Here is a 17,098-nt window from a genome sequence, read left to right as displayed (position 1 = left end):
AACAATGTAAATTAACCTGTGCAGTGCTGTATGCTGCCACCTAGATCACTTTCAGCATATATCTGAAATTGGCTCAGGTATCTCTGACCTACGCTATAATGTAAATGTGCCCTAGGAGACTTGGTTAGGAAACGAGAGGTTCTGCATGTCTTCAAATAGAACAGAAAATGCTAATGCTAGACTATGCATTAAAGCAAAACTTAACACATGCATTTCCTCTGCATCATAAACTTCCCCATTTACCAACAGTGGAGAGAAACCAAGAAGAAAATACACTAGGAAGAATTAAACAAACGAAGATGCAAGGAAAAAGCACATTTTTGTTTTCGCAGCCATACATAAATATGGCAATTTAAAGCAGTCTGTGCAGAGCATGTCCCACCTCTGAGAGGCTAATGGAGAAAACAGTATATACAGAATGTTTCTTTCATCCTTTGTATAACTAGTCAGCATCTGTTAAACATTCGAAACAGTCTGAAACGGAAACTATGGAAATTTGGGATGCTGCAAAGAATTCATTCATCTTGAATTCATAATAAGGCTGAAATTTATGCTGCAGAGATATGGATGACATCAAGGAACTGAAGAACTCAAGAATCCCACAAAAAGGTACAAAGTGCTTTGTAAAATTATGATCCTATTACAGAGCTTTATGAAAAAGTTTGTTACCGTTGTTAAAAATCAACACTGTAGGCAACGAAAAGAAACACTCCACTAAAAAGGAGAATATGATTCATGCTTCCATACAAACACTGGCTCAAGTTTCAGGTCTAAAGAGGGTAACATCAATCCACAAACTTCAGAAAACACTTGACACACCTTCTTAGTCTGTTTATACAGAACTGCAAAGCTGCTAAAACATACCTGAATTTCTGCAGTAATAGCAGCATTTAGTGCAGACTCTAAGCCTCCATCAGCCATCAAGCTGCCCACCAAGAGGTCAATCATAAATCTACGGCCTGGACTTACATTCATTTCATTTCCTGAAACTAGGAATGGAAGAAGCTGTTAATGAACTAGAAATGCAAGCACAAAACAAATAGGTTTAAATCTTAGGACCAACCTGCACTGGGTAAGAGCGCTGAGAGCGCCCTAGCCCGCTCTTCTGCTGTTGGCAGTAACACAGACCATCCACTCTGCAGCACTGCTTGAGCAGCCGATTGCACGGTATTAAGGACACCAGCATTGCTTGCTAATGTTACCACTGTCTGCTTCAGGCTATTGAGCAGTATACTGCCTAAACCTAAGCCAAGGCATTCCGGATCCACCTGATGACTAATGGCAGCATGAAGCTGAAAAAAAGAAAGGAGGGAAAAAAAAAAGGCAAATTTTAATTAAGAAGAGATGTGAACTTTAAAAAAAAAAAGTCAATCCTGGAGCAACTAAGTGCACTGACCAAGATACACACTTTCAACTGTAAATTTGAAAAGTTAAAGGGAAATGCTGGCTTGCCCAAACACATACTGAATTTAACTACTCAAAGATTATGAACTATATTTAACTATACCCCCTAAAACTCTGAACTGTAACAACCTAAAGAATAACCTCAACTGTTTCTACTTCACTACAGTATGCAAGGAAAAGTAGCACATCTTCAGTGACTGTCAGATACTTTCTAAAGAGGACATTCACTCTTAAAAACACTATTTAAAATTCTTAGAAATGCTCAAAACGTCTGAGTGTATGGGCTTATTGAGTGAGTATACAAGGCTTAATCCATTTATATTTTATAGTTCACTTTTAATAAGATCCAAAAGCTGTCAAGAAGAAAAAAACCAACCACTAGCTGCCAAATTTCAAAGAGTAGAAAGTGATATTGTACTTAATTCACTTTTTAAAAATCAGTAAAAATGTTTTAAAGCACATTGAGTCCACTATTTTCATCCAAGCAATTTACTGAAACATTTAGTTCAACGACTGCTCAATGCGTAAGAAATTGAAGGTACCTGAAGCCTTAGAAGGTTTAATGTTGCCACAGCCATACACTCCTTTTCCTGAGGAGGGGGCCAGTCAGAGGAGCCATCCATTCCCTCTGTCACTTGTCTTAGTAAAAGATCTAGCTGCTCAAATGTCATGGGGCAAACATCCACCACAAAAGGCACCCGCAAGCCTATTGACCATTCTGAACACGATGACCAAGCAAAACTCTGTAAATGGAAACAATATACAGAGTTCAACAGTTATTTCCCAAATATGAGATGACACTGATTAGAGACAGGAGTGTAAAGCTAACATCTGCCTTCGAACAGTAATAGAAGATGCAGAAATAATATCAGGACATCTGTTGAAGAGAACCCTCCACTTGCATCCTTGTAAACATAAAACCCTACCAATCCCAGAAAAGAACTCTCTTATCACATTTTCCAAAGTGCTGTTATGCCAGTCCAGATACCTCACTATCTTTGCTGCAGGAAACATTCTGCTTGACAACTCTTCAATTGCTGTACCAGACAAAAAACAAAACAGGTAAATAGCTACTTCTCAGAATACCCAACAGAGGGAAAGCTAGTCATCCCTTTTTGGCAGAGGAATTGCACAAGGTTTGTTTTTTCCAAGCCTTCGTTTATTCAGAATAAGAACAAGAAAAGTCACGCAAGCACAGAAAGAGGGACTGGGATCAGCGTACAGAACCAGTCTTGGTGAGAGACTAAGACAAATCTCAATTAACAATTCAAAAATAAAACTTACCTGAGCAGGCCCACAAGCAATTCCAACGATATGCTTCGTGTCTAATCCTGGGAGAGCTGTGGGCTCTGGTTTGGTGATCCGCAAAGTATCAAAATGTTGACACTGATCATTGCTTCCCCAGCTATGTACTTCACTATCTTCAGTCAGTGCTAAACAATGGGTAGATCCAGCTGCTACATCTATCACTTTTTTTCCTGATAGGAAAGTCAAATATTGAAAATATAACTTCAAGATTACAATCACTAACAGAAAAATATCAGAGGTAAGGAAAACTGTGCTAATTACAACCATACTTAACTATGAACACATTATGCATGTCAGGAGTCTCACCTTTGCCTTAGTAGTGGATTGGAAGAGTACAGCAAAAGAAAAACCAAGGAAATATTTAAAGATTCTTAAGAGACAGCTTAAGTACAAAAGCTTGCAAGTTTAAAAAAAAAAAAAATCTTCTATTTTGTACCCCTTCTATTTGGATACTTTCTCAGGAAAGGTTTATTAAAAGATCTCCCCAACTATGAATGGAGACTGTAAAGTTATATTGTAGTCATTAGTTCAGAAGTTACTTTCAATTAGATCATTCATCATATACGAACAACAATTTTAGGAAAGACAGAGCATTAAGAGGTTTCTCCTCATCTTCCCCTACAAAACCTCAGGTTTCTCACAAATGCAAGAAACAATCTTCACTCCATTACAAACTAGTCAAAAGTACTGGCACGAACACAACTTTAACACATTACTCGTTGCCTGTGATTTTCATTTATTCCATTCACATGCCTTAATCTAAGCATATATATAATATATATATTTATTTGCATGACAATGCAAAAATACACGTTTTAAATAAGCATGTCTGTGAACCTAACAAAAGAAAAGCAGTAAGAATAAAGAGAACACAAGACAAGCAGCATTTAAAGTAATCGTAACATAGTGGCTCTAAGTCTGCTAGAATTCTAAAGGTATAAATGCAGAAATTATGGCAAATGTGCACTATTACCTTTTTCAATGCAACCAGCATAAAATATGACAGAGTACATGGTACTGCCATTCTTAAAGTTGAGATCACTAGTGTCCGGTAAAAGGTTCCAACAACAGCAAAAAGAACTTCACAATATTTCCAGCTCTGATAATTACCTTTCAAGCCTTCCAGCAGTTTGGGATATCGAACATGCTCTTCCGTTCCATGCCCAAGTCTCTGATTGTCACCTTTTCCCCAGGTGTAGACCTGGCCATCTTTGGTTAGAGCAATAGAAAACTGACTCCCGCAGCGTACTTTCACAATGTCCAGATCTTGAAGTTTTTCTATCAACTTGGGAGTCTTGCAACCATCACTGCCTCCCCTTCCCAGTTTTCCATAATCTCCATCACCCCAAGACCACACTTGGCCTTTAAATCAAGAGAAAGAAAACAAAAAAATTGCATTGCTTTTTCATGTAATGAAGTTATCTGTTTTGACAAGCAAGTTCATAAAAATCTGAGATTCTATAATAAGCACCATTTCCAAATTGTAATTTAAGAATAGCAGTTATGAATTAATTTCTAATTGGTCATGAAAATAAGAAGAAAAAGATTTTGAAAGGTTTTCATGTTGATAAAACTAAACATAAAAAGCATAACACATAACATGCACTGAAAATTCATCAGTGTACAGAAAGTCCTTCTTAAAAACATATGAAGTATAGGATTTACTGCAAATCAAGCCTGTAGTCTGCCTTCTTTTATTATAAGGCGTTATTTATAAGAACTTGCAAAATCTTTTTCCACAACAAATGGCCAAATTGTCTGCAAAACCTGCTTTCTTAATTTTCAGTTGTTATTCAACCATTTCACCAAATGAAATTAAAAGTGCCATTGTCTATCGTGTTCTTTTGAAACACACTACTAAATCTAAGCCCTGATGTAGGAACTTAGAAATAGTCAAGTCATTCTGCATCAAATAAAACTACGGCTCAAGAATGGCAAACCCATGCATGTCCAAAAAGAAGGTCTTGTTTTACACTCTGATGCATTTATGTTCCCTACTTGCATAAGCTAGTCTCTAAGGTACTCTGATTAAGCAATGGAAGCATGCAAGGAGACCAAGAGAAGGAAAAAAAAAAAAAAAAAAATTAAAATCTGGGTGTCCATTTCCTGGATGAACAAATCTTTCAGCACTGCACATCACCATAAGCAGCTACATTTTAAAAGAACAACTAGTTTCCAAGAGCTATAGTCTTTCTAAGGGATGACTTTGTGGCTTAACCTCACACAGTGAAATTCAGGTTTTGAATCTGTCTCAGCCTAGGCACCTCTGGGAAGCAGGATTCCAATACAGCCTCTCTTTGGCACTTCCCATGGGTTAACACAGACAACCCTCCTACTCAAAATTCTGGCTGTTGTGACGACATGAGTTATCTGCACTTATGTAATAAAGCATAAAATTTAGACATGTATGTACATATATGTAATATTTTGTGTGTATATTATACATTTATATGGGTATTTTAAATATATATAACAGAAATGGAAATATATATTTGCAATGAATATATTGCATATCTATGCATGGAAATATATCTGCATATATTATATGCAAAATGTATAAATGCATATATGTATTTCCCCAAAAGAAATTTCAGCTTCAAATTCTTACAGAATTCAAGCCACTAGAAATTACCATAATATCTGCAGTATAAATATCTTCAGAATGAAAGGAATAAAAGGTAAGCTTACTTAAAGTGTTAAGTTATATTTTGCTACTAACCATTTTCAGTAACTGCAAGAGTCTGAGCATCTCCACTCCCACAGGACACATCAATAACTTTGAGTCCTTTTAGGCCCGTAACCAGCATTGGGATGGTCTGATCTTCACTGGAACCTTCAAAACAAAGTAGTTCTGTGAGAAGCAAAACCAAGAAGGCCTGGTAGGTTCTTTTGTTTGGGTTTTTTTGTTTGCTTTTGGGTGTTTTGTTGTGTGGGGGTGGGGAGTGTTGGTTTGGTTTTGTTTTCGGATTTGAGCATCTAAGCTCCCATATGGTTTGTTAGGTATCTAATACGGATTTAACCCATGAGATAGTCTTTGCTTGACAAAGAAGGGAACAGAGAGCAGTGTAGATTTTTTTCTCCATCCAACTGCTTATTTTCATAGAACTCATAGAAATTAAGTGGTTTTGAGACAATCCCTCCCATAATCATTTCAATTCACGCAAAACCATGTATGTTTTTCAAATCAGCTTTAGGTAAGTTGGATAAAATATCATTTGAGACAGGTACTAAACAATTCTTCGACAAACAACTTACTCGAAGATATGAAGTAACATACCATGACCAAGCCTGCCATAGTTTCCTCGTCCCCATGTATATAGCTCTCCTTCAGCAGTAATGGCTGCACTATAGGTGCTTCCACATGCAATATGAACAACATGTTTCCCAGCTTGCTTTCCAGATAAAGCAGATATCATCTTCGGTTCCTCCAGAGGGCTATTTAAAGAGAAGGTGACATATTTCACAACAGGTGATCTGATGAGTAAATAATAAAAGTGTCACATACTTGTTAGAAAACAATTGCTGCAATTCTACCTGAAAACCTTATTACTAGTCTGAAGTATCAAGATATAAATAGAGCTATAAGCCAAAAATTAAGTTCAGATTGTTCAACAACATATAAACCACTGAAGGAATGTCTGACAACTATGATTTCTATTTCCAATTAAATTAATGCAGTGTTTTTAAAAAATACTTGTCTACTATAAAAAAATATTATCTTTAATTACTATATCTGAACAATTAATTTCAGGACACTGCTAACCTTTGTGTAATAGCTCCCTTGCTTTATAGGGAATTCAGCACTGGGGGAAGACACTTAAAACCTCTGAAATATTGAGGTACACCCCCTACAGAACACCCCTGTAGAAGACTGCTCCTACACAAAAGCAGGGCAGTAATGTTATTGTTTAACACAGGGGAAAAAAAGGAATGATATAGGTAACATGACTGCACAGGAAATGATGACCCCACTCTGACATCTGAGTCAATGTTTCTAGAGAAAATGCATTGTGGATTCATAAAACCATGAATAAAAGGCTTATTAACAGTGTAACCACTACTACACCCTCTATCTACAAGTATTTCAGAAAGCAGCATTAATACAGAACTGGGAATATTACAGGCAGAGAAAACATGCAGGGAGAATGCAATTTCTGTTCAATAACAGACGAATGTCAAATGCTGAATGAGCTTGTACACACAACTAAATAGTTTTTACTATGAATTCAGAATACTGACAAATAAATGTTATGATTATTTTTATTACATACACTGTATCCCCATGGCCTAGTCTTCCACCATCTCCACAACCCCAAGAGAAAACTTCACCGTTTGCTGACAAAGCAAGATAGTGATGCCCATCTGAATGTGCCGCTATCTTCACAATATTTCTGGAAGCTAGACTCTGCACCAGCTGTGGTCCCTGTGAACCAAACAAAAACAATACACTTATAAAAACTGTTTATATTTTCCATCACTTGCCTATATACAGAATAACTAGGTACAGTTTTCCTAAGGCTTCATCAAAACTGTACACTCAAATTAATGAAGTGAAGGTATTAAAAAAAAAAAAAAAGGTCAAATCTACTATTAGAGTCTGACAAAAACAGTGCTCTGAGGTTATTTTGTTCCCATCCTTATAAGGTCTTCAGTATCTAGGAAAATTGTGTTTATCTTAATATGACAGGCAATTTTACTGACAAATGTTTCTGTTACAGTATAGCTTTGTTTGAGGAACTACAGAGTTTGGGCACAGTGTTACATCACTGAAGTAAAATCCGTTTCGTATCTGCCAATTTCTACAGTTGTTACCAAGTCCAGCATACCAATGAAAGCAATTACCATTGTGTTCATAACCTCTAGCCTGATAGAAATCACAGAAGCCAGATGCATTTAATCAATACAAGAGATCAAAACCACTATTTCCGAAAGTTCAAGAACATCCACATAGAAGTTCACAAAAATCAGCATGCCTCCATCTACTCTTCCAAGATACTGTAAATAGTTAAAGGAGCAGACTTATGCTATGAAGTAATACAGAAGAGAACACATTTTTAGAAACGTAAAAAACCTCTCACCAGAGTATCGCTGTTGTACGCTTGTGTATAAACTCGTCCGTTCCTAGATAGTATTAGAAAACGTTTCTCTGCACAGGCAACCTGCACAACGCCAAGATTGGCAAGTCCTTCACACTGAATTGGGCCACTCACATTAGCATAATATTTCCAACCTATTAAACCCCAAGCAATGACCTCTTGCAGAGATCCCTAGAAAATAAGAAATTCTGTTAAGTACTAATTTTGAAATATGCAACTTAATGAAATGCATAGAGCAGATTATTTTTTATATCTTCTAATAGGTAAGCTTTATCGACTACTGAGGGTAATAACTGTCACAGATTTTAGTATATTTGACATATAAAAATTTAAAAAATAAAGACTTGCATGCATCATATTCAGTTTAGTCTGGTACTGAATAAGCTATAAATATCCACAACAAGCATTCAGAGATTTTTCAGGTTGGGAAGTTTAACATTTACTTTTTTTTTTTTTTTTTTAAATACGTCAGACCCCCAACATTTATAAAGTCTGGTCTTGAGCATTTACTCTGATAAACACAGGGAACAGCTCAAAATATGGCAGAATTAGCCACAGCGTTGTGAAAAGAAAGGATGGTTCACAAACCATAGAACTGTACTCCAAGGCTAACTGAAAGAGCACTGATGTAATAAAAGATACCCAAGTAAGACAAATTTAGGCAACTCAAGGTTACCTTATGAAAATCAAAAGGAAATCTGAAGAATCTTAGGAGTCGCTTTCCTTCCAAACTGAAAATCCGTTAGGCTCTTAGGAGAAAGATCTTATTAAATTTGACGCTGCAAACAGTTACCTTATGAGATGTAGGCGAGCTACACTGTGGAGGCATACATGGGGTGGCTAGACGATCTAAATGGGCCATGATCACTACAGCTGTTTGTCTCAGATCAATTGCTAGCTCATTGTCCTGTGGTAAAGTCAGATACCTTAGAAAACTCTCATTTGGACTTAAAGGGTAAGTCAGGAGCTAGAAAAGAAAAAAGAGCAGTCAGAAGAATATTCAAGGTATTTCTATGCCACTACACATACAGATACACAATATATTTTAGACATGCTGAGTATCTGCACAAGTTTCAGAGAAACCGAATTAACTCTACACATCCTTTTTCTTACAGTAGAGGAAAATTCCAAACACGCACGTTGAGAAAATATAGTCAGGTTGTGAATGTAACAGAAAGTTACACGCATAATAAAACTGATTTACTATGTTTTATCAACCTCAGAAGTATTCACTAAGAGTCACAGTTCAATTAACTTCAAACACAACTAAATAAAAACAATCCAAATATGCAGAAAACTGGCCACATCTTTAAGTTAATTATCACAAAAGCATGAACTCTGAAACCACAATGCTTACTTCTAACCATACTATGACATTCCTCCTCCTACCTCAAGAAACTCAAATGTACGCATGAAAACCAAACAACAGTGGTATATATGCATCTTACATGGAGAACACTACTGCCAATTTTGTTTGGATAATTTTATAATTATTTTAGCCAGCCAAATGAAATGTGATACCAACATAATGCCCCTTTCAAATAATCCAAGGTTAAGTACCTGAATCTCTTCCTCAGTATTGGGCATGTCTTTATTACATATTATACTCTGAAATCTTTGTAGCAAAGGTAGAAGGGGTGCACTTGTTCCCTGTGCAGATCGCTCATTATCTGTTTCCCTCGTTCCATTATCCCAAAGTTGAAGCAACAACATTACTGCAGACAACATTTGGCTGAAAGAGGAAGTTTGCATCTTCTATTAATAAGCATTCCTAAAAACATTATTTTAGGTTATCCATACAATTCACTTTCTACATTTTGAAGTTTAGCAATATCAGATGTCACAGCTTTCCATTTTAAACAGATTATCAAAATATCAAAAATGGATTTTGCAATCTAGCTAACATAAGATCTTGATCGCTACTGCATTACAGAAAAGGTTCACATGCTTTGAACCACAATCATTACGTTAAACCCAAACCCATGGAAACTGAAGACAGGCACTGCTCAGGCCATTCCAACAGACAGTGATGGTTAAAAAAAATCAGAGTGCTCATGCTTCTCACCTTAGTGTACCCCTCTGCACTGCCAGTTCTAGCAATATGGCAAGTGCCAAGTGCTGGTCTTGTAACGGAATGTTTCCTGGCCCTTTGGTACTGGGAGCTCCATGCACATCTCTATTTAAAAGTCAAACAATATACATTAACTAAGAAGTAATTGGAAACAATACGTATTTGCTTATCAAAAGCATCTACAACACACCAAGAACCACTAAACTTACAGAAAAATATAAAATTGGTGATGAAAGCAGCTGAGAAGAAAAGCTGACACATTCCACACAAGATCAATTTTTAGAGTGGCAGCTAGGCCTTAAAATTGCCCCAAGCTTCACTATCTACTCTATAGCTCTATTAAATATGCTAAGAACACGAAAAACATTTTTCACAGGTGAAATTCAAATATTCTTTACGATATTCACTATAAGGATGTAGGCCCAGTATTCAAAAGACAATTTCTGGTAACTATTGTGAAAGGGTAACTTTAAGCCTCCTTAAGTAACAGGGAAAAGCAGGGGAGTGCTCCAAGTCCAGTATGAGTGTATTTTCCCTCATACGCACAGAAGCCTGCATTATTTTACTATACTAGAGAGGCACAACTAAGTGTACACATATATTGTACTACCAAAGCACTCTTCATGTGGATAGTTTACATTAGTGAAACACTATTTTTCAAGTAAGTCTACATGCAGTGAATTCAGAATACTCAAATTCAGATTTTTCTTAAACAGTTAAAGGAATTAAATCATATTTAAAGAGCATCATTTCAACAGTTCACGCATTTTTTGCTTGCTTGTATAACAACATTAGAAAAGGAAAGCAATCTTTTTAATTTTCCATAAACTATTATGTTTATACCATCAGCTGCTAAGAGATGCAAGTTTGCCATTTAACAGCTACTTCAGCAATGCTCAAAAAAAGAAACTTACCCAGTCACAACAGACCTTAGGAATTTAGTAGCTCTTTCCACCACTTCCAGCCATACAGAAGATACAGTCCCTTCATCAAAAAGGGACGCCTCTGGTAGAGCTCGTAGTGCATCAAGTGATTCCTGTAACAATTCACTGCACAGGTCTGCATCTTCACCTAAGGAACACAGTAATACTAGTTACACTCCCATCTTTAGAGAAGTTACAGAAATTATTGTATACAATGTTTTGTGGCTTTTTTTTCTTAACCTCAAGCTTACAAGTTACTTAATATGTACAAAGTTCTCAATTTTCGCACGAACATTTTGACTGCAAGACTTCTGAAGAACTATCTGCTTCACAAAAAATATGAATCACCTTTCACAGAAAGGTGACAACTCTTAAACCAGCTCGTCCCACTATGCATCCGTTGAGGAAATCGGAAGAACTAGGGCTGGCTGGACCAAGAGCGAGCCAAAGAGCTGCCGTCTGAACAAACAGCACAGACAGACAAACAGGTAGGTTAAGGTGGCACAGATGACAATTCTGCCAACCTCTGCAATTCGACCATCGCTGACAAATACACAAACTAAACACATTTCATACTACTGCGCCAAACTCCTTTTCTAAGCTGCTACTATCATATAGTAATATAGTGGATCGACCCTGTCTGAAGAATAAATCTAACTTTTCCGAAACCTGGCATTAAAAATACGTTCTCTTCATGAAATACTGATCTGCCTTCCTAAGCATAGAAGTATCCCAGCACAACACAGCATTGGTACTGGCTTGGCTGGCTTCAATCAGCAACAGTATTGTTGGGCATAATACCACATAAACATAAAACACAATTATGCAAATCTAACATTTATAAATGTATAGTTCTATGCAAGTATTTAATACACACATGCTTTAATGAATCATCTGCCTTCTAATGAAAAATATATGCAATATGCTACAGAGTAGACCTACCTGACCTCCAGGCTCTACGAAGGAACGCAAATGCAAATGAAAGGGCTGCTCGGGATCCAACTCGTGCAAGTCCTTCTACACCTTTGCCTACAGGTCTTGGGCTAAATAAAATTATATATGCATTGTCTCGATATAATTTATATAATAATAATATATATTTATATTAGTAATTATAATTTGTATATTCTGCAATTTTATAATTTAGCTATATGCATGCATATATAATTACACAATTTTTATTTGTAAAGAACCGTAATTGTCTCTTGAGAATGAAGGTGATCAACATCAAAATGTCAACAACCAAAATTCAATTTCAGCTGCTTCAAAGAACAACCAATTCAACCCTCAACATCAAAAAGCTTCACAGAGAAAAAAAATAAACTAGACTGGCATAATTGACTGCCATCAGTAAGGTGCCTACAGTTACTCAGAGTGAAGTTATGATGGTGTATTCAAAATACACAGACGTAAGATACTTCATGTACTCGTTATTTACTCAGGAATTTTATACTTCTAGTTAATTTGGACTGCATAAACTATGCTTATAGGCTATTTTTTTAATGACTCTTCAATTACTGATAATTAATTTCATCAATTTTGTCATTTCTTATCTTTCCATTCAAGTGTCAATGTTACGACTTTCCCTTTGCAGCTTCTATATTGGTGTGTGTAAGGAAAAGAGATAGGTTGAACTTTTGTTAATACCCACTGGACTCACACACACTTCTGTTAACTTTTCTTTTTATGCAAATGATCACATTATTTTAAGTAAGCTTTCCTTTGTATTTAATGACAGGAGATTCCCTTCTGCCTTCTCTCAGAAAGACACCAACAATTCTGTTTTCTTTTTAATCTCACATCAAAAGAAAGTCAACTGCTTAGGACTTTTTCAAGAGAGAAAAAGTTTAAACTGGCACTTCTAGCAGTCTGGTAACTTAAATATATCAGCGCTCTTTTTAATCAGAACTGGAAAAAAAATTCAGAGAACAGACTATTCTGAGATAAAGATATCATTGTCAGAACTCCAATCCTGTAATAACTAGTCATAATATCTACTTACTGTCTCCTTTCGTTTTTGAAGCTAGAGACAATCTAACATAAAAATTTCCCTGGTTGAATCGCTTGTTCTGTCAGACAGCAACCTTGTTCAGCTACCGAATAGCTTCTTCAATGCCTCATCTGATAGGTTTTTCTATTTTTAGGTCAATAAGCTATCTAGACATGTAAAGTACTCAGACGATTTCTTATTCAGTTAGTTCTCTGGGAACAGTTTCGTATAAAAGGTACGATTACATCATTTCTCACCCAAGCTAAGGGAAACTATGTTCAAATTTTATGTATTTGTATTTTTAAATTTGTTATGTGCCCTGAGCAAATATTGACAAAAAATATATTAATGTTGTTAGAACTATGTAACCTCCATCAGCATCATTTCTGAAATAGGCTTCTCCATTCTTTCTAGCTGAGTAGAACAAAAGGAATATGTCAATAAAAGTATAGTTATAGCTCAAAGAATAATATCTACAGCAATGTATTACAATTAAAAAACACCAGTATGAACAGAGACACTATAAGCAAGCATCAGCCAAGGAGGAAAACCACGTGGCAAATAACACCACGTAAAACCATCTTAAGAAATAAGAAGAGTTTCTTTACTGCTAGTGTTTCACAAGGAGGAAGAAATCACATTAAGCTCTCACACATAGGTTGATAACCTTTCTATGACCTTCCTAATGTATTAACCTGTTCATGCATGTGTCGTTACCTTTTCTTATCCAGGGCAGGCAGAGGAATACTACTGCTTTTCCACTTAACTTTGACATTCTCCTGAAGAACTGTTCTGTTCAATGCAATGAAATATCGTTCCAGGATAACTAGCCTCTGCTTTAGTCTCATAGCTGAAAGAGCTGTTGTAGCAGTTTGTGTGGCCAGAGTTTGCTGTTCCTTCACTAGTACATGAAGGCACTCCTTCAATTCATTCACGTCTGAGAATCAGAGAAAGGTATCATTTTATGGGTGTTCATCTTTGTTATATACAGTATCAAGAAAAATCAAGACAAATTGAAAACTGTGAACTGACCAGAAGTCTGAACCTCAAAACCCAATGGAACTCCCTGTTTCCGTATTAAATGTGCACACTTCTAATCCACAGTATTCCATAATCACAATCATACTTAACAGGTGTTTAGACAAAGGTTATCATCAAAACTGGTTTTGTGTGAACACATGTGAACAAACTTCATATTTCATGTCTGAAATTAAAACGTCATAGGAAATATTTATGCGTTTCAAAAAAACAAGTTAGACAGCAAATTCTTGTAATTATCAGACCTCGGAGTCAGACTTCTCTTAAGCGTAGGCAACAACCTTGCAAGTCCCCACAAGGATATGCTTTCATTTTGCGCTGATACACATTATCTTAAGGTTCTCAGAAGTTATAAAACTACTCTCAGAAGCTCTAGGATCACTGCCAAGAGCTGCTAAGCTTCTGAAACAAATAATGTCAGAAATTTAAGATGCTTGCAAGTACTATTAGCAAATAAAAGATCTGACTTATGTACCAACACTAGAGAACTAATTCTTCACTAACCAGAAAAAGCAGTCAACAGCCCAAAGTCCTAGGAATCTAGTAATAGATAGTAACAAGTACAGTGTCAACAAACAAACAAAAAAGCCACAACACTTTAAAATAAACAAACGTCAACAAAGTGCATTCTCAGAAGGGTTCTTTTCTGTCCCTTTATTAACAGTCTGATCACTTGGCCACCCCACTCTGCTTTGCCCTGAATTACTGTGCTCGTCCCTAAGCCAACCACATTTGTTGCCTGGCTGCTACACAGAAGTACCTTTGTTTTAACGGACACCTGACTAAGGGTTACGAAAAAAGCATGTGTCTGCATGTATGCAACAGTGTTTGTGAGAAGATGGACACAAGCTTAAAAAAAAAAAAAAAACAAAAAAAAACCCAACCAAACACAAAACCAACACATTTTTGGGAACAGCTGCCTCCAAGCTACAGAAATTTAGACACACTTATGGTAGCCTCTAGAGTTGAAAATTGTATCTAATGAGGCACAACTTTTTTTGCAACTGTAACTGTATAAAGTATTTCAAAGTTTTGTCCCCACTCTGCAAGGCATCTTTGCATACCCAGCAGAGAATTCAAGTGGCCAACTCTGCCACCAGATCACATTGCACAGTCACTTAGGGTTTGTTGTCAGCCATCACCCCAGCCTGTTTTCAACACTGCTACTCACATTTCATCATTTCATAATGTGTTAGATTCCCTTCCCTGAGGCAATTTACATCTTTCCACCTGACTATGAGGAACAACTTATTTTTTCAACAAGTAAGAATAGATTAAAAAGTGTTCCTTGCAGTCTAGACCTTAAAAAAAAAATTAGACAAAAACAATAGCAGCTATTATACACATTCATACCTTGACTCAAACAACAAGAAATATGACAAAACCAACAAGAAATATGACAAAAAAGCCACGCTGTCCTTAATATTAGCGCTACAAAATTCCCTAAAGAACACTATAGCACAATCGAATATCAACAGTATATACAGCTACTTCAGATCACAATGTAAAGTAACACATAAATAAAACAGACACCTGCCAAAGGCATGTTTGATTTGTTTGGTTTGGCTTTTATAATGTCCCTTAACATTATGGCCATGTAGAAGTTTACTCAGAACGTTTAATGGATGACTGTATCAGTACCCAGCCTGAAGCTCCAGTACACCTCCAGGTTGATCCAACTAAAATTTTGTTTCATTAAATACCACAATTTTGAGAGAAAAATCTCAGTTGTGAAGTGTTAGCATTACTCAGAACACTGAAGTAAAAACTTCTACAAAATATAAACTACGTGTTCTGAGGCTGCTGCTGTTATCTTAGGTATGCCTTAATCTTTATTTTGTAAGCAAAAACACAAAAAAACATCTTGCAGCACATGGCTTCTGCACTTCAGAGTATCACAACAGAACATGGTCAATACTGACATGCCAGTTTCATGATCCCTATACACAAACCATCAGAAGAAAGAAAAATCAGTGGTTTTTTTCTTCCCTTTGTGAACACTAAAGCCTTATCAACCTTTAAATACCACCAGGATACAATAATGAAGTAACAAATGACCATACTCTCCACTTCACAGAGAGGCTTTTCTTAACATTGTTCTTTTTGGCAACTGATTTCGTTCTGCAGATTCATTCCCACATTATGGTCTCATGTATCTATAGGAAAAGTAAAGAAATAGTCAATGAAGAAAAAACAAGGCACTTTAATTAACGCTTATGTTTGGGGAAGAGAGAGTCTATGTTTGGTGCTACAGAAATCAAGCACTAGGTGCCAGACTCCGCAGAGTCTATAAAGTAATACAGAGCTACAGCATTCATCATTCCTTCCTGACTGGCAAGTTATCTAAATGCGGACCCCCTCTAAAATTATTTCTAAGAGTTGAAGAATCAGATGAAAAAGCCCTTCGTTTCACAATAACATGCTTATTAAACACATGTCATGGGGACTACTGGAAAGAAACACTTAGGACAGGCAGAGACCACCTAGAATCCTCCAGCAATTACTTTACGAGGAAGTTTCCCTAAATGTCCAGAACCGCATACCTTTCAAACCACTTTCAATCAACCATAGTACTGCTGTTATCAGCATCCAGCCATTCTGATGCAATAGGTGACACAAACTACTGTACGAACTCTGAATGCATAGAAAACAGAATCCTACGGAAGCACATACAATGTATGCACATCAAGCGGTACCAGTTTTAAAGCTGGACATAGCATACACACATGATATTGGGTCTGTGCAGAAAAAAAAAAATAGCTTCATAGCAGCACCTACAAAATTAATTCCTAATGGTTCAGCAACACATACTGAGGGTAACCTGCAAGATACTCAACATCCTACCCAATGATCTGATAGACAACTGGCTCATTTGACAAATTAACATTATTGTAGGTTTTAAATACCTCAAAGGTTCAATTCTGTTTTAATACAAAAACAGTCCATAGTTCCCTGGACTATGCAATGTTTCACAAAACAAAACCTCACAATAGCACTTTCTGAAGTAAGAGATTTTAAAAGCAAGTTATTTTGCTTTCCTGTCAATGAAGTCAACATCAACAAAGTCAAATTAAGACAATACAAAAGCTATAAAAAGAATCAACTAAAACTCTGCCTTCACTTTTTATGAAGAAAAAAGGCTGAAAAGAATTCAATTTTCAAGTGATTAGCCCTAAAAATCACAAAGTCTTTATATTTAGAAACTAGTAATATGAACTGTTCAGTTACAATATGCTATTTTCAAATACTTAAACATCGCATGCAAAAA

At 36.3% G+C, this 17,098-nt stretch overlaps 1 protein-coding gene across 2 annotated transcripts in view; it reads right to left on the bottom strand.

The window, feature by feature from the left end:
- HERC2 (HECT and RLD domain containing E3 ubiquitin protein ligase 2) overlaps positions 1-17,098 on the bottom strand; it is a 118,013-nt gene that overhangs the window by 73,681 nt on the left and 27,234 nt on the right. For both annotated transcript variants that reach the window (XM_076358875.1, XM_076358882.1), the window contains exons 5-19: positions 13,510-13,729; positions 11,745-11,845; positions 10,794-10,950; positions 9,874-9,984; positions 9,369-9,540; positions 8,602-8,775; positions 7,791-7,979; positions 6,984-7,135; positions 5,990-6,147; positions 5,432-5,545; positions 3,823-4,074; positions 2,689-2,882; positions 1,947-2,147; positions 1,064-1,292; positions 865-989 (exon numbers count right to left, since the gene is read on the bottom strand). In XM_076358875.1, the coding sequence (XP_076214990.1) occupies positions 865-989; positions 1,064-1,292; positions 1,947-2,147; positions 2,689-2,882; positions 3,823-4,074; positions 5,432-5,545; positions 5,990-6,147; positions 6,984-7,135; positions 7,791-7,979; positions 8,602-8,775; positions 9,369-9,540; positions 9,874-9,984; positions 10,794-10,950; positions 11,745-11,845; positions 13,510-13,729 (2,549 nt within the window). The remainder of the gene's footprint in view (positions 1-864; positions 990-1,063; positions 1,293-1,946; positions 2,148-2,688; positions 2,883-3,822; positions 4,075-5,431; positions 5,546-5,989; positions 6,148-6,983; positions 7,136-7,790; positions 7,980-8,601; positions 8,776-9,368; positions 9,541-9,873; positions 9,985-10,793; positions 10,951-11,744; positions 11,846-13,509; positions 13,730-17,098) is intronic.

Source organism: Aptenodytes patagonicus, chromosome 1, assembly GCF_965638725.1.
Source record: "Aptenodytes patagonicus chromosome 1, bAptPat1.pri.cur, whole genome shotgun sequence".
NCBI classification, from domain to species: Eukaryota; Metazoa; Chordata; class Aves; order Sphenisciformes; family Spheniscidae; genus Aptenodytes; species Aptenodytes patagonicus.
The sequence above is the reverse complement of the archived record's forward strand: the minus strand, read 5'-3'. Positions and strand labels throughout refer to the sequence as shown.